Source organism: Pseudorca crassidens, chromosome 8 (assembly GCF_039906515.1).
Source record: "Pseudorca crassidens isolate mPseCra1 chromosome 8, mPseCra1.hap1, whole genome shotgun sequence".
NCBI classification, from domain to species: Eukaryota; Metazoa; Chordata; class Mammalia; order Artiodactyla; family Delphinidae; genus Pseudorca; species Pseudorca crassidens.
In genome coordinates this window covers 101505802-101525156 of record NC_090303.1, presented here as the reverse complement: position 1 = coordinate 101525156, position 19355 = coordinate 101505802, and the positions used below count along the sequence as shown (strand labels likewise).

Below are 19355 nucleotides of genomic sequence, written 5' to 3'. Positions count from 1 at the left end.
GTTTGTCACAGGATATTGAATATATAGTTCCCTGTGCTATACAGTAGGACCTTGTTGTTTATCCATCCTATATGTAATAGTTTGCATCTTCTAATCCCAAACTCCCAATCCTTCCCTCCCTGCCCCCTTGGCAACCACAGGTCTGTTCTCTATGTCTGTGAGTCTGTTTCTGTTTCATAGATAAATTTATTTGTGTCATATTTTAGGCTCCACATATAAGTGATATCGTATGATATTTGTCTTTCTCTGACTTCACTTAGTGTGATCATCTCTAGGTCCATCCATGTTACTGCAAATGACATTATTTCATTCTTTTTTATGGCTGAAAAGTATTCCATTTTATAATATATGTACCACATCTTCTTTATCCATTCATCTGCGGATGCACATGTAGGTTGTTTCCACGTCTTGGCTATGGTGATGTGGTCAGTCGACTTTAGATGAAGGTGCTAAGGTAGTTCAATGGGGAAAATAAAGTCTTTTTAACAAGCACTGTGGAACAACTGGATATCAGTATGGGAAAAAAGAACCTAAACCCTTACCACACATTATAAAAAATTAAACCAAAACAGATCATAGATCTAATGTCAAAGTCAAAATATAAAGTTTCTAGAAAGAAACACTGGAGAAAATCTTCACAGTCTTGGGGGAGGCAAGGGTTTCTTAGATAGAACACAAAAAGCATGAATCATAAAAGGATGGACTGGATCTCATTGAAATTTTTAAATTTTGCTCTTTGAAAAAGATGGTTAGGAATATGAAAACACAAGCCACAGAATGGGATAAAATGTTCACAATATATGTATCTGACAAAGAACTTGTATCCTAACTATATTTAAAAAAACTCATTGTATTATCTGTTGCTGTGTAACAAATTACCACAAACTTAGCAGCTTAAAGCATGTATCAAGAGCTCACACTTTCTGTGGGTCAGACGTCCAGGCACAGCTTAGTTGGGTCCCCTGCCTCAGGGTCTTTTATGAAACTGCAGTCAAGACATCAGCCAGGGCTGGGATGCATCTGAAGGCCTGACTGGGGAGGGATCCATTTCCAAGATCATGTGGTTGATGGCAGACTGTTGGACTGAGGGCCTCAGTTCCTTGCCAAATGGCCTCTCCAACATGGTAGCTCGCTTCATCAAAGCCAGCAAGGGGGAGAGTCTGCTAGTATGAGAGAAGCCGCAGTCTTACGTAGCCTAATCATGGAAGTGATGGCCCATCACCTTTGCTGTGTTTTGTCTATTAGAAACAAGTCACTAGGTCCAGCTCACGTTCAAGGGGAAGAAGTAGCAGGGTCTTTGCAACAGTTACAGAAACATTAAGCACTATGACACATGTTATCTTTTCAGCTATTTTTAATAGTCATCTATTTTCACTCTTAATAAGCGTGTAAAATCATGATTGAACCAGCTTTAAACTGTCATTATGAACTTAATTGAACTGGCTGAGCAATACTTATTTTTTTAATTTGCACAGTATTATGGGATAATAAGAGTTGTCAACATAATGAAATGTATTTAGCTCCCCAGTAAGTCGTGTTAAACACAAACCTGATAATCAAAGATTTCAATTAGCAAAAAATAAAAACTAATTTGGATTTATTTGTGAAAGGCAAGAGACATACATATTCTAGACCCTGACTAATGAGCTCCACAGAACCAGGATTTGAAGAGTAACAAATAAATGCTATGTGTGTTTAGGGTTCCTACTTCGTATCTTTGATGTGAATTTCTAATCACACCAGATATTTAAATGACTCACCTTCTGTGGTTCCTGGCATATAGCAGATAGTAAATATTTGCTGAATGACTATCTTCAAAATCTTAACATTGTCTACTTTTTGGAACTTAGAAGACAATTTAACAGAAGCCAGACAAAAAGAATTTTGTTTTGGTTAAGTCCATTTTCTTCATCTCTTATTTAATGATACCTCCTTTGAAACAGGAGCTCCTCCTTTGAAACAGTTCAGCTGACTCACTGAACTGTAGAATTGGTTGCCATACTCTCTGAAAAGATCCTGTGGAATAAATGCTCTTTAAAGGAAATCATAAATAAATGTTAGGAAGGAACCAGCTTTATTTTATGCTATCTGAAATTGTTATTTAGAAAACTATCAAAATGAACAAAACCTTCCCCCCAAATATAATGATTAAAATCGATCAGAGGAATTAATAGTTGTGGTGTTAAATATCTTATATTTTTGAGTTTTTATCAAATTTCGACACCACTTTAAAAGATCCATTGTTCTCACTTAACAGAAAGTAAAATTGTAGGGTGACAGCAAGAGCTGGGAAAGCTCTCCGCCAATGTCCAAACCAGGATGCAAAGTGCGGTCCACAGCCTGCAGTCCTCAGAGAGAGTCTGAAAGAGCACAGTCACTTCCTTTTTTCTTCAAAATACCAGCTCCAACGCTCAAGGGAATGTGGGTATAATTATTTCTAAATAGAAATGAGGTCCAGGAAAAGCAGGAGTAAATGGAATGAAATCATCTCTGAACCCACTTATGCTGTTAAAATTATCTGCTTACCCACCATGTTTTTAACTGATTTCCTAATAACAAACGATGCATTTCACTCAACTATTTCTGCAATACCTACTATGTGTCAGATGATCAAACAGGGTCATTCTGCCGCTTCAAAGAGTTTATGGCATTTAGGGGAGACAGAAGAGTAAATCCCAATTCCATGTTAACTGCCTTAGAGAAGCATGTGGGTTCAGAGAAGCAATTAACCAGGTAAGTTGTGAGAAGAGGTCAAGAAGCAGAAGAGGCTGCCTGGTGAGCCTTCTTTTTAAGACTCATTCTTTTTTTTTTTTTAACAGGCAAACCTTGAATTTATTTTAGATCGCATCTTTTCAAATAAAAATTCTTAATGGAAATTTTCTTAAATTAAGATCCCAGGGAAAACCAGAACCAAATGATAAAACGTCTGATGAGTATGAGGGCTGATTTTTCTTTTTTTTTTTCTTTTTTTTTGGCCACGCTGCTTCTTCTCCTCTTAAAGACTCAATCTTAAAGGAGTGAGTAGGACCTAGCCAAGTGACAGAAGTAGGAAGGGAGGCCAGAATATTCAAACTCTTAGTGCCGTGAGCAGGGTATATTCCAGGAACAAAGCATCAGGGCTCCCGTGTAGAGGATGCAGCGGGGGTTAGCAAGCAAAGGTGAAGAAATAAAATGATCAGGTCCTGCTTGGGGCTGAAGAGTTTGCACGACATTCCTAAAGGTTCCTGAGAGTCACTGGATGGTTCTAAACCGAGTAACAAGAACAAGTCTGTGTTTAAAAGGAGCTCTGGCTCCAGGGTAGGGAACGGACTAGAAAAGGGCAAGACAGGAGAAACTGGAGCTGTTCCAACAGCAAGCCTAGCTGAGGAGTATGGTGGAGACAGAGACACCTTGGGCAGTGTCCAAGGACACTGAGATAAACCAAGAGGACCCAGGGACCATTTGCGATGGATGAGTTTGAATTGCCCATAGAAAATTCAAACGGAGATGAGCAGGAAGCAGTCTGGAGCGCAGGAGAGCTCTGAGCTTGGGGCTGAGGCTTCAAGGCCATCAGCACAGGCATGGGGGTGAAGGCTGGCTCGAGAGAGTAGAGCGAGAGGTAGGACGGGGTGCACGCACATCTCCTGCCCGCACGGGTGCAGTTTCCCGTCCCACTTTTGCTACCGCACAGAGGACGTCTTTGCATGGAACCAGAGCTCACAGAAGACAGCAGGGGGAAACATCGATGCTTCTAAATTATTCAGGAGCTCCTTATCCAGTATTTAAGGTTGATTGATTTCTTGCAGTAGCTATTTAAGATTGAAAAAAACAAACAAAAAAAAAGGTAAAGTGAACGCATATCCGACCTCATTGCATAAAGGAAAGCTTTTCTGGCAGTCGTTTTATGATTAAGCTCGCAGCCTGATGTTTTCCCCTTCTGATAGTCATTCAAAACACTGGGCACAATTATGTAAGACAGTCCTTAATCATTTAGTATTTTTCACCAACCAAAAAGTCACACTTGTTATGGCTCCATGTATTGCAGGCATTCTTTCAGTAAAGTTCAACTCTGTTCCCTCCCATCACCCTGGAGTCCGGTCATCCCAGACTGGTTGCAGAAGCTGATGGGGTACAGGTAGAAATACCACGAATCTGCACAAGGTCCAGCAAGGACAACCTGGCAGCTCTCTACCATGATATTGCCAGTTTAGTTCTCGAGGGAGATGAGGTAGCATCGCAGTGCAAGCCCCTTCTTTTTGCATGCAGAACATGGCCTGAGCCCTTCCTCTCTGCTTTCCTCCTCTCCTGGCTTCCCTGCCTGCCTGGAATAGCTAAAATTAACTCTGGCATGTAAGTCTGTTGAGACTTGAAGAGAACATCACCGTGAAAAGGCAACCGATGGCCACCAGCTTCAAATTATTGGTACAAACCAATCCATCACTCATTTCAGCCTGTCGACATTTCTGTGCATGTCTGAAAAGCTTCGCAGGGCTTTAGGTCCCTGAAGTTGACTTCACGTGTCATAGAACAGTGTCATCTGCCTCTTTCTGGTGTCCTGTGACTACGCTCCTTTCTAAGGAAGAAAGCATGAGATGTTTTACAAAGTGAAAACAACCCGTGGAAATAAATTCAGTCTCACTAGAGACGTTTTTATTTTAGTCTACTTCTGTACACCCATCATCAAGTGAGTAAAATTAAGAGAATCACGTTAATTTGTTTCCATTTCTATTCTCTACCAGCGTGGACAGTGATAGGTACAGGACATTTTGGTCTGAGGACCACTTTTGCAGAGTTCACAGCCTCCAGAAATACATACTCCCGCCGGCTGCCCATTTCTGCCTCCCAAGAAACAACTCATCAGCATTACAGTGAAATAGATGGTGCTCCTAATAAATATCAATGAGGGATTTCTTTTTAAAGCGTGCCAGATTTACTGCAGGAAATTCAAGTGTAGACTTTTCCAACATTAGGAGGATCGACACTTCTACTATGTACTACCAAACTTCTTTTTAATTAGACTTTGTGTTTCGAGATCATTGTGGGTTCACATGAAGTTTTTAGAGATAATACAGCAATCCTGCGTGCCCTTCACCTAGTTCCCTCCATGGTAACATCTTGCAAAACTACAGTACAGGAGAAATTGGAACCTTCGTACATCGCTGGTGAAAATGTAAAAAGGTGCAGTCACTGTGGAAAACAGTTTGACGGTTTCTCTAAATGTTTAAAATAGAGAGTTACCATATGACCCAGAAATTCCATTCCCGGATCTATACCTAACAGAAATGAAAACGTACTTCCACACAAACCCTTGTACATGAATGTTTATAGCAGCAATATTCATATTCACAATAGCCCCAAAGTGAAAATTACCCAAGCAGCCGTCAGCTGATAAATGGATAAATAAAATGTGGTATATCCATACAATGGAATGTTTTTCAGCAAGAAAAAGAAATTAAGTGCGAATAAATGTTACAACATGGATGAACCTTGAATACATTATGCTGAGTGAAAGAAGCCAGAGATGAAAGACCACATACTGTATGATTCCATTTATATGAAATGTCCAGAAGAGGCAAATCTATAGAGACAGAAAATAGATTAGTGGTTGCCTACGAGTGAGCATGGGGGTTAAGGGAGTAATAGGCAGTGACTGGTAATGGGTATGGGGCTTGTCTTTGGGATAATGAAAATGCTGTAAACACAGATGGTTACACAACCCTGTGTGTATACTGAAAGTCATATTTTATGTTATGTGAATTGTATCTCAATAAAGATTTTTTTTCTAAATGAGCCCCAGTTGTCGTTTCCTCCACAGAATTAAATCAGCTTGGCTTGACTCATGGGGGAAAATATAGTATGATAACACAAACAGTATTGACTTTGAAACAGTCAAGATACAGAACAGATCCATCACCACAAGGGTCCCTCATGTTGCCCTTTTATAGCCACAGGTACTTCTGTTCCCCCACCCGCATCCCTGACCCCTAGCATCCACTAATCTGTTCTCCACTTCTATAATTTTTTTCATTTCAAGAATGTTCTCTAAAATGGAATCATACCATATATAACCGTCAGGGATTGGCTTTTTTCACTCAGCATACTTCCCCGGACATTCATGCACGTGGTTGTATGTATCAATAGCTTGTTGCTTTTTACTGCTGAGTAGTATTCCACAGTATAGATGTAACATTGTTTGTTGAATGACATCTGTTATTTCCAGTTTGGGCTGTTACAAATGAAGCTGATGTGAACATTCATACATAGGTTTTTGGTTTTGTTTTTGTTTTTAACATCTTTATTGGAGTATAATTGCTTTACAATGGTGTGTTCGTTTCTGCTATAACAAAGTGAATCAGCTGTACGTGTACATATATCCCCATATCCCCTACCTCTTGCGTCTCCCTCCCACCCTCTCTATCCCACCCCTCTAGGTGGTCACAAGCACCGAGCTGATCTCCCTGTGCTATGCAGCTGCTTCCCACTAGCTATCTGTTTTACATTTGGTAGTGTATATACGTCCATGCCACTCTCTCACTTCGTCCCAGCTTACCCTTTCTCCTCCCTGTGTCCTCAAGTCCATTCTCTACATCTGCGTCTCTATTCCTGTCCTGCCCCTAGGTTCTTCAGAACCATTTTTTTCTTTGTTAGATTCCATATATATGTGTTAGCATACAGTATTTGTTTTTCTCTTTCTGACTTACTTCACTCTGTATGACAGACTCTAGGTCCATCCACCTCACTACAAATAACTCAATTTCTTTTCTTTTTATGGCTGAGTAATATTCCATTGTATATATGTGCTACATCTTCTTTATCCATTCATCTGTCGATGGACACTTAGGTTGCTTCCATGTCCTAGCTATTGTAAATAGAGCTGCAATGAACATTGTGGGACATGACTCTTTTTGAATTATGGTTTTCTCAGGGTATATGCCCAGTAGTGGGATTGCTGGGTTGTATGGTAGTTCTATTTTTAGCTTTTTAAGGACCCTCCATACTGTTCTCCATAGTGGCTGTATCAATTTACATTCCCACCAACAGTGCAAGAGGGTTCCCTTTTCTCCACACCCTCTCCAGCATTTCTTGTTTGTAGATTTTCTGATGATGCCCATTCTAACTGGTGTGAGGTGATACCTCATTGTAGTTTTGATTTGCATTTCTCTAATGATTAGTGATGTTGAGCATCCTTTCATGTGTTTGTTGGCAATCTGTATATCTTCTTTGTAGAAATGTCTATTTAGGTCTTCTGCCCATTTTTGGATTGGGTTGTTTGTTTGTTTGTCTGTCTTAAATTCATTTATTTATCTTTGGCTGCATTGGGTCTTTGTTGCTGCACGTGGGCTTTCTCTAGTTGCGGCGAGCGGGAGCTTCTTTTCTTTATGGTGCGCCGGCTTCTCACTGCGGTGGCTTCTCTTGTTGTGGAGCACAGGCTCTAGGCGCACGGGCTTCAGTAGTTGTGGCATGTGGGCTCAGTCGTTGTGGCTAGCGGGCTCCAGAGCGCAGGCTCAGTAGTTGTGGCGCATGGGCCCAGCCGCCCCGCAGCATGTGGGATCTTCCCAGACCACAGCTTGAACCCGTGTCCCCCACACTGACAGGAGGATTCCCAACCACTGCTCCACCAGGGAAGTCCTCTTTGTTTTTTTGATATTGAGCTGCAATAGCTGCTTGTATATTTTGGAGATTAATCCTTTGTCAGTTGCTTCATTTGCAAATATTTTCTCCCATTCTGAGGGTTGTCTTTTTGTCTTCTTTATGGTTTCCTTTGCTGTGCAAAAGCTTTTAAGTTTCATTAGGGCCCATTTGTTTATTTTTGTTTTTATTTCCATTTCTCTAGGAGGTGGGTCAAAAAGGGTCATGCTGTGATTTATGCCATAGAGTGTTCTGCCTATGTTTTCCTCTAAGAGTTTTATAGTGTCTGGCCTTACATTTAGGTCTTTAATCCATTTTGAGTTTATTTTTGTGTATGGTGTTAGGAAGTGTTCTAATTTCATTCTTTTACATGTAGCTGTCCAGTTTTCCCAGCACCACTTACTGAAGAGGCTGTCTTTTCTCCACTGTATATTCTTGCCTCCTTTACCAAAGATAAGGTGACCATATCTGTGTGGGTTTATCTCTGGGCTTTCTATCCTGTTCCATTGATCTATATTTCTGTTTTGGTGCCAGTACCATACTGTCTTGATTACTGTAGCTTTGTAGTATAGTCTGAAGTCAGGGAGCCTGATTCCTCCAGCTCCATTTGTGTTTCTCAAGATTGCTTTGGCAATTCAGGGTCTTTTGTGTTTCCATACAAATTGTGAAATTTTTTGTTCAAGTTCTGTGAAAAATGCCATTGGTAGTTTGATAGGGATTGCATTGAATCTGTAGATTGCTTTCGGTAGTATAGTCATTTTCACAATATTGATTCTTCCAATCCAAGAACGTGGTATATCTCTCCATCTGTTGGTATCATCTTTAATTTCTTCCATCAATGTCTTATAGTTTCCTGCATACTGGTCTTCTGTCTCCTTAGGTAGTTTTATTCCTAGGTATTTTATTCTTTTTGTTGCAGTGGTAAATGGGAGTGTTTCCTTAATTTCTATTTCAGATTTTTCATCATTAGTGTATAGGAATGCAAGAGATTTCTGTGCATTAATTTTGTATCCTGATACTTCACCAAATTCATCGATTAGCTCTAGTAGTTTACAGTATCATGTCATCTGCAAACAGTGACAGCTTTACTTCTTCTTTTCTGATTTGGATTCCTTTTATTTCATTTTCTTCTCTGATTGCTGTGGCTAAAACTTCCAAAACTATGTTGAATAATAGTGGTGAGAGTTGTCAACCTTGTCTTCTTCCTGATCTTAGTGGAAGTGGTTTCAGTTTTTCACCTTTGAGGACGATGTTGGCTTTGGGTTTGTCATATATGGCCTTTATTATGTTGAGGTAAGTTCCCTCTATGCCTACTTTCTGGAGGGTTTTTATCATAAATGGGTGTTGAACTATATCAAAAGCTTTCTCTGTATCTATTGAGATGATCATATGGTTTTTCTCCTTCAGTTTGTTAATATGGTGTATCACATTGATTGATTTGCGTATATTGAAGAATCCTTGCATTCCTGGGATAAGTCCCACTTGATCATGGTGTATGATCCTTTTAATGTGCTGTTGGATTCTGTTTGCTAGTATTTTGCTGAGGATTTTTGCATCTATGTTCATCAGTGATATTGGTCTGTAGTTTTCTTTTTTTGTGACATCTTTGTCTGGTTTTGGTATCAGGGTGATGGTGGCCTCATAGAATGATTTTGGGAGTGTTCCTCCCTCTGCTATATTTTGGAAGAGTTTGAGAAGCATAGGTGTTAGCCCTTCTCTAAATGTTTGATAGAATTCGCCTGTGAAGCCATCTGGTCCTGGGCTTTTGTTTGTTGGAAGATTTTTAATCAGAGTTTCAATTTCAGTGCTTGTGATTGGTCTGTTCATATTTTCTGTTTCTTCCTGGTTCTGTCTCGGAAGGTTGTGCATTTCTAAGAATTTGTCCATTTCTTCCTGGTTGTCCATTTTATTGGCATATAGTTGCTTGTAATAATCTCTCATGATCCTTTGTATTTCTGCAGTGACAGTTGTTACTTCCCCTTTTTCATTTCTAATTCTATTGATTTGAGTCTTCTCCCTTTTTTTCTTGATGAGTCTGGCTAATGGTTTATCAATTTTATCTTCTCAAAGAACCAGCTTTTAGTTTTATTGATCTTTGCTATCATTTCCTTCATTTATTTTTCATTTATTTCTGATCTGATCTTTATGATTTCTTTCCTTCTGCTAACTTTGGGGGTTTTTTGTTCTTTTTTCTCTAATTGCTTTAGGTGTAAGGTTAGGTTGTTACTTTGAGATGTTTCTTGTTTCTTAAGGTAGGATTGTATTGCTATAAACTTCCCTCTTAGAACTGCTTTTGCTGCATCCCATAGGCTTTGGGTCGTCGTGTTTTCATTGTCATTTGTTTCTAGGTATTTTTTAATTTCCTCTTTGATTTCTTCAGTGATCTCTTGGTTATTAAGTAGTGTATTGTTTAGCCTCCATGTGTTTATATTTTTTACAGATTTTTTCCTGTAATTCATATCTAGTCTCATAGCGTTGTGGTCAGAAAAGATACTTGATACGATTTCAGTTTTCTTAAATTTACCAAGGCTTGACTCATGACCCAAGATATGATCTATCCTGGATAATGTTCTATGAGCACTTGGGAAGAAAGTGTATTCTGTTATTTTTGGATGGAATGTCCTATAAATATCAGTTAAGTCCAGCTTGTTTAGTGTATCATTTAAAGCTTGTGTTTCCTTATTTATTTCATTTTGGATGATCTGTCCGTTGGTGAAAGTGGGGTGTTTAAGTCCCCTACTATTATTGTGTTATTGTCAATTTCCCCTTTTATGGCTGTTAGCATTTGCCTTATGTATTGAGGTGCTCCTATGTTGGGTGCATAAATATTTACAATTTTTATATCTTCTTCTTGGATTGATCCCTTGATCCTTCTGTAGTGTCTTTCTTTTCTCTTGTAATAGTCTTTATTTTAAAGTCTATTTTGTCTGATATGAGCATTGCTACTCCAGCTTTCTTTTGATTTCCATTTGCATGGAATATCTTTTTCCATCCCCTCACTTTCAGTCTGTATGTGTCCCCAGCTCTGAAGTGGGTCTCTTGTAGACGGCATATATACAGGTCTTGTTTTTGTATCCATTCATCCAGTCTGTGTCTTTTGGTTGGAGCATTTAATCCATTTATACTTAAGGTAATTATCAATATGTATGTTTCTATTACCATTTTCTTAATTGTTTGGGGTTTGTTATTGTAGGTCTTTTCCTTCTCTTGTGTTTCCTGCCTAGAGAAGTTCCTTTAGCATTTGTTGTAAAGCTGGTTTGGTGGTGCTGAATTCTCTTAGCTTTTGCTTGTCCGTGAAGGTTTTAATTTCTCTGTAGAATCTGAATGAGATCCCTGCTGGGTAGAGTAATCTTGTTTGTAGGTTTTTCCCTTTCATCACTTTAAATATGTACTGCCACGCCCTTCTGGCTTGCAGAGTTTCTGCTGAAAGATCAGCTATTAACCTTATGGGGATTCCCTTGTATGTTATTTGTTGTTTTTTCCTTGCTGCTTTTAATATTTTTTATTTGTATTTAATTTTTGATAGTTTGATTAATATGTGTCTTGGCATGTTTCTCCTTGGATTTATCCTGTATGGGACTCTCTGTGCTTCCTGGACTACTTGACTATTTCCTTTCCCATATTAGGGAAGTTTTCAACTATAATCTCTTCAAATATTTTCTCAGTCCCTTTTTTTTTCTCTTCTTCTTCTGGGACCCCTATAATTCGAATGTTGGTGCATTTAATGTTGTCCCAGAGGTCTCTGAGGCTGTCCTCAATTCTTTTCATTCTTTTTTCTTTTTTCTGCTCTGCAGTAATTATTTCCACTATTTTATCTTCCAGGTCACTTATCCGTTCTTCTGCCTCAGTTATTCTGCTATTGATTCCTTTTAGAGAATTTTTAATTTCATTTATTGTGTTGTTCATCATTGTTAGTTTGCTCTTTAGTTCTTCTAGGTCCTTGTTAAATGTTTCTTGTATTTTCATCATTCTGTTTCCAAGATTTTGGATCATCTTTACTATCATTACTCTGAATTCCATTTCAGGTAGACTGCCTATTTCCTCTTCATTTGTTTCGTGTGGTGGGTTTTTACCTTGCTCCTTCACCTGCTGTGTATTTCTCTGTCTTCTCATTTTGCTTAACTTACTGTGTTTGGGGTCTCCTTTTCACAGGCTGCAGGTTCGTAGTTCCCATTGTTTTTGGTGTCCTCCCCCAGTGGGTAGGGTTGGTTCAGAGGGCTGTGTAGGCTTCCTGGTGGAGGGGTCTGGTGGATGAGGCTGGATCTTGTCTTTCTGATGGGCAGGACTGCGTCTGGTGGTGTGTTTTGGGGTGTCTGTGAACTTATTATGATTTTAGGCAGCCTCTCTCTGCTAATGGGTGGGGTTGTGTTCCTGTCTTGCTAGTTGCTTGGCATGGGGTGTCCAGCACTGGTGCTTGCTGGTCGTTGAGTGGACCTGGGTCTTAGCGTTGAGACAGAGATCTCTGGGAGAACTCTTCACCGATTGATATTACGTTGGGCCGGGAGTTCTCTGGTGTACCAGCGTCCTAAACTCGGCTCTCCCACGTCAGAGGCTCAGGCCTGACACCCAGCTGGAGCACCAAGACCATGTCAGCCACACGGCCAGGTACGTGGGGAGTTTCTTGCCTTTTGAGAAGTCTGAGGTATTCTGCCAGCATTCAGTAGGTGTTCTTTAGGAGTTGTTCCACATGTAGATGTATTTTTGATGTATTTGTGGTGAGGAAGGTGATCTCCATGTCTTATTCCTCCACCATGTTGAAGGTCTCCCCCCACCAGGCCCATACATAGGTTTTTGTGTGAACATGTTTCGTTTTCCCTGGGATAAGTGCCCAAGAGCGCCACTGATGTGTCATATGGCAGTTGGGAGCTTAGATTCATAAGAAACTGCAAAATTGTTTCCCAGAGCGGTGGTATGATTTTGCATCCCCACAGCAATGCACAAGTGATTCTGTTTCTCTGTATCCTCACTGGCATTTGGTGTGGTCACTGTTTTTATTTTGGCCATTCTAATAGGGGTGTAGTGATAGCTTATTGTGGTTTTGATTTGCGTTTCCCTAATGGCTAATGATGTTGGACATGTTTTCATGCGCTTATTTTGCCGTCTTTCTATCTGTTTCAGTGAAATGCCTCCATATCTTTTGCCCATGTTCTGATTGGGTTGTTTTCTTTTTCTCCTGTTGAGTTTTTATTTTATTTATTTATTTTTGGCTGCACTGGGTCTTTGTTGCTGCACGCAGGCTTTCTCTAGTTGCGGCGAGCAGGGGCTGCTCTTTGCTGCGGTGCCCGGGCTTCTCATTGCAGTGGCTTCTCCTGTTGCGGAGCACAGGCTCCAGCCCCACAGACCTCAGCAGTTGAGGTACGTGGGCTCAGTAGTTGTGGCTCATGGGCTCTAGAGCACAGGCTCAGTAGTTGTGGCACACGGGCTTAGTTGCTCCGCAGCATGTGGGATCTTCCTGGACCAGGGCTCGAACCCATGTCCCCTGCATTGGCAGGTGGATTCTTAACCACTGCGCCACCAGGGAAGCCCTGTACATGTTCTCTTAAGTGAATACCTAAGTATTTAATTTTCTTTGTGGTCATCATAAATAATATTGTTTTTAATATCAGTTTCCACGTGTTCCTTGTTAGCATGAACATTGTTAGCACAAATGTGATTGATTTTTGTGTGTTGAACGTGATTGATTTTTGTGTGTTGATCTTGTATCCTGTAACCTTGGCTGCACTAATTAGTCCTAGTTTTGGTGTTTTGGGATTTGTTTGTTTGTTTATCTAGTAGATTCCTTGGGACTTTCTATGAAGACAACCATGTCATCTGCAAATAGGGATGGTTTTATTTCTTCCTTTGCAATTTGTATGCCTTTAATTTTTTTTTCTTCCCTTGTTGCAGTGGCTAGAACTTCTAGTACTGTGTTGATTAAGAACAGTGTGAAAGCACACATCCTTGCCTTGTTCCTGAACTTAAGAGAGAAAGCATTCAGTCTTTTGCTGTTAAGCATGACACAGCTGAGCATTTTTACCACCATGTCTTACAAAATTAGTTCTGTCTTCTTTTCCTCCCCCCACATTTTTTAAGGCAAAGATTAAGACTTAGGGATTGGCAGGACTTCCCTGGTGACCCATTGGTTAAGACTCCATGCTCCTAATGTAGGGGGCATGGGTTTGACCCCTGGTTGGGGAACTAAGATCCTTCATGCCACATGGCGTGACTAAAAAAAAAAGACTTGGGTATTGGCCCAACTGAGATGACAGAGCAGAAAGAAAGCATAAAGGAAATTTAAGTACTTCCTCCTCCAGGCTAGGCTTGCAAGAGTGACAGAACCAAGTTCCTTTGGTGGGGGCGGGACTTCACAGCCTTAATCAGCGCTGGGGAGCTAATCTCTTTATCAGGGCCCTTGCACTCTGCAGTGAGCTAAGGGCCCCCTGCACCTGGGGCAGTCATTGCCTGTAACACAGGAGAGCCTCACGGAATGGGGTGCCTGTCCCCTCTCTGGTTACCCTGCTCTTCCAGGAAGCTCTCGGCTGCCAGCCTCGCTGCCTGCCAACCTGAGTTGGCGATTGGAGAGTCTCAGATACCCAGATCCAGGGTGACAGGAGTGGCCAGGGCCAGATTTAGATTTGTATGTGCTTCTGGCAGTGGCTCCCCAAAGAAGAGAATGGGCTATGAAGAGAGGAAGCACGTTAAAGAGTTCCATGGTGGGTAAAACTGATAGCGACACAGTGCATCTACAGTACGTATATTCCACAGAACAAAATTTTTATTAGGCGAAAGGGATGGGCAATTTAGTCTAAACTTTATAAAGAAAAGCAAGCAATCACTCCCTCACCCACTCCCCTCCACCCCGACCCCCGCCTTTGGGGTCATCTCCCCCTGGGGTCCTGCAGCCTCCATTCCCCTCTCCCTGGCACGTCGCTCCGCCCACCCCGCCCCCACCTGGCAGCGCTCCCCTCGTGCCCCACCCCCCGGGCTGGCCGAGACCACACCTGCGCAGGTTAAACCTGCAGGGACGCGCTGCCGTGGGTGGCGGGGGAAGGTGAGCGGATGTGAGCGGTGGGATGGGAGGACGAGGCAAGGATGAGAAAACGGGCCTCTGCTAATGGCCGGTCGGCGGCCCTGGCGGGAAGGAGGGATGCGGCCAGAAGGGCGCCCCGGCCGCCCTCGAGCGAGCCAGCCCCTGGCTCCTCGGGGTCCTAGTCCCACGGTTCCATCTCGCCGGTCCATACCAACGCGCGAGGCGCCAGGGGGAGGCCGGGAGCGGGCCGTTCCACTCGGGGAGGGCGGCAGGTTAGGCCGCGGCCCGCGCCACCTGCGGCTTGGGGCGGGGGTGGGCCGGAGGCTGGGCCGCACCGCCCGTTCTGTGCAGTGCGGGCGGGCCGGGCCGCGCCGCGCCGCCCCCCGCCCCGCCAGCCGCCCGGGAGGCCCCTCCTCCCAGCGACCCGGCGCGGAGCTAGGCCGGAGCGCTCCGCGGAGCCGCAGAGACCGCCTCCGTGCCCCCGCCCCCCCCACACGCTCCCCGCCCGCCTCCCTGCGCCTCCCCCCAGTCCCCCTCGTCCCGCCCCCGCGCCCCCAACCGCTCGCCGGCCTGCACCCGCCCCCTGGCCGCTCGCCCCTCGGCCCCGCCCCCCGCGTTCGCACCACCGCCGACCCCCGGCCCTCCGGCCCCCCGCGGCCTGCGCCGCGCCCCTGTATCCCCGGCACCCCCGCCCTCCGCCCCCGCGCGCCACCCCCCCGCGTCCCCGCGCCCCCGCCCGCGCGGCCGGGGACGAGCGCGGCCGAGCGCATGCTGATCCCTGTCCTGCTCCTCCTCAGGCGGCGCTGGCGGCGGCCCCGGGACCCGCGGAAGCCGGCATGCTGGAGAAATTCGAGTTGGAAGAAGAAGGTGAGTGCCCCTCGCTGGAACGCGCTTCCGTGTCTACGCCGGGGGCCCGGAGGGGCCGGGGCGCGGGGACAGACGGGGTTCACGCCCCGGAGGCCGCGGGACCCAGCCGCCCACCGCCCGTCCGGCTTCGGGCGGCGCGCCCTGCAGGGGCTGGCGGTGGAGACGCGGAGCCGGCAGAGCGTGTCTGCAGTGGCCGCGGGTGCCTTTCGGTGGCGAAATCTTGCTGGGTTCTAAGGGGAGCCCGCAACCCGGCCATCCACACGGATGGTCGGTCCTTTTGTCCTTACAAGCCGAACTGGAATGAGAGCAAGGTGACGTGCAGTAGTAATTGTTTGTAATGCCACCATACATGTAGGGGTAACCCCCAGATTATGCCTATGGTCCGTACCTTTAAATAACACACAGTGGTTCCCTTATCTGTACTTGTGAAAATACCACCAGCAGGGTGTGTCTTCTTGTCTTGATAGGGAAAGTTCAATAGGAAAAGCGGTGGCGGCTTAGCGAATTGGTTTTGAGTTCAGGTGATCCTGTCATTCCATCGTTCCTGTCTTCTCTTCGCTCACTCGGTATTTTTCCTTTTCCTGCCCCGTTTTCTTTTTCTTACCTGGATCTTATTTTGAAGCTGTTGAAATGTGGGGGGATGAGTTTGTTCTTTGGCAAAATGAATATTTAACGTGGGACTGTGATGAGCTTTCACCTGGATCTTATGTTGAAACTGTTAAAATTTGAAGGGGATGAGCTTGTTCTTTGGCAGAATTAGTATTGAAAATGAGATATGATGAGTTCAAAGTCTAAAGAGAACTTTGTATAAGATGCTTGACAATGTGAGGAATTTAAAAGACCTCCACACTATCTTGTGTTTTTCCGTTATTCGTTTAGTGAGTTCTCTTTTTTCCAAGAGTATTGATGGAATAAAGCCCCTGGAACAAAGCATGTGCCATGTGGATGCTGTGCCCTCTGCCAACTTTACTTTAATGCTTCTGTTTATTTACAGTCAGGCAGTTCCTTAAATAAGCGCAACCACTATGAGAACGTTAAGCCGACAGCATCAGGCCGGTGCCTACGTTTATTTTATGTTTTAGAGTTCCCGCATTTCACAGACATGTTAGCCAGAAGATAACGTGTTCATAGTAATGATCATTAAAAGTCTGCCGCCATATTTATTATTAACAAGCAGTTACATGATACATTGCAGAATTTGACTAGGGCTTAATTTGCACTCTGTCCTACTGAAAAATAATCCAGCGTGTTCAATCGAATCCACCTCATTATTCCGTGATTTTATTATATTGCAGGTCAAACTTGGGGCACTGTCCACGGGGCAGTATGGTGTGCCCCCCCTTTCGTTAAGACTCTGAATATCTAAATCATAGAGTTTTCTTTGTCCCTGATTTCAGTAACAATGAGACTCCATCGCATTTAATCATTTTGCAGATTCACATGGGGGCAAAGGAAAGTAGAGAGCAGATGCTATTGGAGAGGTGCCATAGTTATGGTTTAGAGCATAGGCCCAGCTTCAGACCGTATCTTACCTTCTTATTAAGCTGTGTGACCTTGGACAAGTTACTTAACCTCCCTGTGCCTTAGTTTTCCCATTCATAAGGTGGAGCTAATATCGGGGGTGTTTTGAGGATTAAATGAGATAATCCATGTAATGGTATTTAGTACAATGTAAATCCACAGTAAGCACTTAGTACATGTTAGTTACTGTTACTGTTTAAGTGCCATCTACCATTGTACTGAACTCATGGACTTTTTAAGCTTTTTATTAATGCATCGTCCATAGAGATTTTTCTCAGTACAGGTTTGATGGAGTCTTTTTCCTTACTTGAGATTTATTAATTCAATTATATTGCATTTCTCAAAGTAGATATTTGAGAAATATCTCTATGCCTTATTTCTTTTGCATTGTTTCTGCCAAGGGAATGAGTATAAAATACTAAACCTAAGCGTCTAAGACAAGGAATTTCCCGTTTTCACCCATCTGTTTTTATCGACGTTGCTGTCATTACTCTGAAGCGTACTGAATCCCACAAATGACCCTGTCAGATTTTTCCAGATTCTTAAGGAGGCACAGTGTTAAAAAGCAGTTGTTTGGAAGCCGTTAGCCAAGCCTGAAGGGGTAGTGTTGGCGTGGTTGTCTAAGTGCTGCTTGGTTCCTTTTGAACTTTAGATTGCTTATTCATCCAAACTATGGAAAAACTGACTATCAAGCAGAATCTTACATTTATTCGGGGGAACAATGCGTCCTAACAGTAGGACGTTACACCTTTACATAGTATCCTGTGAGCTGATGTGTTAGCAGCCTACATAATATTGATACCTAGCTGTTGAATAGGTCCTCATTTAATCTTCCAGCTTCCTTCTTATTCACTCGGTGTCATCATTCGTGCATTGCGATCTGGACGCTTTCCTTAGATGGGGATGTAGCTGGTATACATGGAAACACGTGATCGCTAATACTTTTGTTACCAAGTCTTTGCCTATTTCCTAATAAATTCTAACAGATACTCTGTTCGTTAGAAAGGCATTAGTGAAGTTGGGGTAATCTCTTAAAACGTTAATTTGCTTCTGGGAAGAAAGGAGAAATGGTGCCTCTGTCTCCCATGTGTTGTCCAGGTCCTCTTTTGCCTGGGTTCTGACACCAAGTGCCCACCCACTTCTTCCTACCATCGCACCCTGACAGAGGGACCTTTCCAGAGCGTGAATTGACAGCACCACTCCTTTACGGGAAAATCTTTACCACTTTCCTGGGTCTGTGTATAGAATACATGCAGACTTCTCTTCATCTGCAGCCTCACCGCCTCATCCCGGCCGTACACACCAATGATCAGAGAGCTTTCTGTGCATAAGCCCTGCCAGAGAGCTTTTTAAAAGGCAGAGTCTAGTTCTGTGGGTCTGGGGTGGAACCTGGGAGTCTGCATTTCTGCTCAGCCCCCAAGTGCTGCTGCTGCTGCTGCTTCACAGACCCTGCGCTGAATATTGAGGCTCTAGAACAGGCACGGGCAAACTTTTTCTGTAGAGGGCCGGATGGTCTCGGTCTCTGTCCCTGTCAAGACTGCCCAGCCTGCCCGTGCAGCAGCAAAGCAGCAACGCGGTCCAAGTGGCAGGGCTGCGTTCCAGTCAAACTTTATTTACAGCAAGAGGCCAGGTTTGGCCCACAGGCAGAGTTAGCCAGACCCCTGTTCTGTGACCCTTCATGGTCTCGGTGCCTGAGGGTTTACATCCCTTGGAGGGTAAGACCTTCTCTTGCTCCCTTTTTCCACCTGCCAACCTTCCTACATCACAGCTCAGCCCAAGTCTCACCCTCTCCGAGGCCGCTCCCTAAAGCCTTTCTGTGCTTCTCCATAATCCATCTTTCTCTTCCCAGCAGGCGATATGGCGGCACTTCGTCGGTGCTCAGCGGTGTTTTGGTATCTCAGTGACTACATTCAGTGTTTATGTTTCCTTTGTGGGAACGACGGGAGGATGAAATGATTCGGTATCTGCAAAGTGACGCGAGCAGTGCCAGCCCATAGCAGTCACTTTATGTGTTTGCGTTTCGAGTGTTTAATTATATCAGCCACACCTGTTTGTTTTTATCAAGATTAACCGTCTTGAACTTATTTAACCACAGGGCCCAGCACCTTCATAAGCACCTAAACGCAGCCCGTGAGTACCTTCTCAAGTCGATGAGTATTCAGAAACTTATTCATGATTAATAACTCTGTAATTCTGGCACTACCTCAAGAACTTTACGGCCCCTGGGAACCACCTGCGTTATCGCCGCCTTCTTGTCATTCCAGCTGTCGCAGACTCTCCGGTTTCTTCGGGCTTCCAGCAAGTCGCTTCTTCCCAGTCACCTGTCCCCTCTCCCCTCACCACCTGCCCG

At 43.7% G+C, this 19355-nt stretch overlaps 1 protein-coding gene across 12 annotated transcripts in view; it reads left to right on the top strand.

Annotated features, from left to right (window-relative positions):
* The window catches only part of PRKAG2 (protein kinase AMP-activated non-catalytic subunit gamma 2), a 276835-nt gene that overhangs the window by 202515 nt on the left and 54965 nt on the right, over nt 1-19355 (top strand). For 8 of the 12 annotated variants that reach the window (XM_067747491.1, XM_067747492.1, XM_067747493.1 and 5 more), the window contains one exon: nt 15415-15484. The exons of 3 other annotated variants lie outside the window; for them this stretch is intronic. In XM_067747491.1, the coding sequence (XP_067603592.1) occupies nt 15415-15484 (70 nt within the window). Of the gene's footprint in view, nt 1-14620; nt 14639-15414; nt 15485-19355 lie in introns of those variants that run through there. One more of the 12 variants, XM_067747502.1, reaches the window with a different exon arrangement.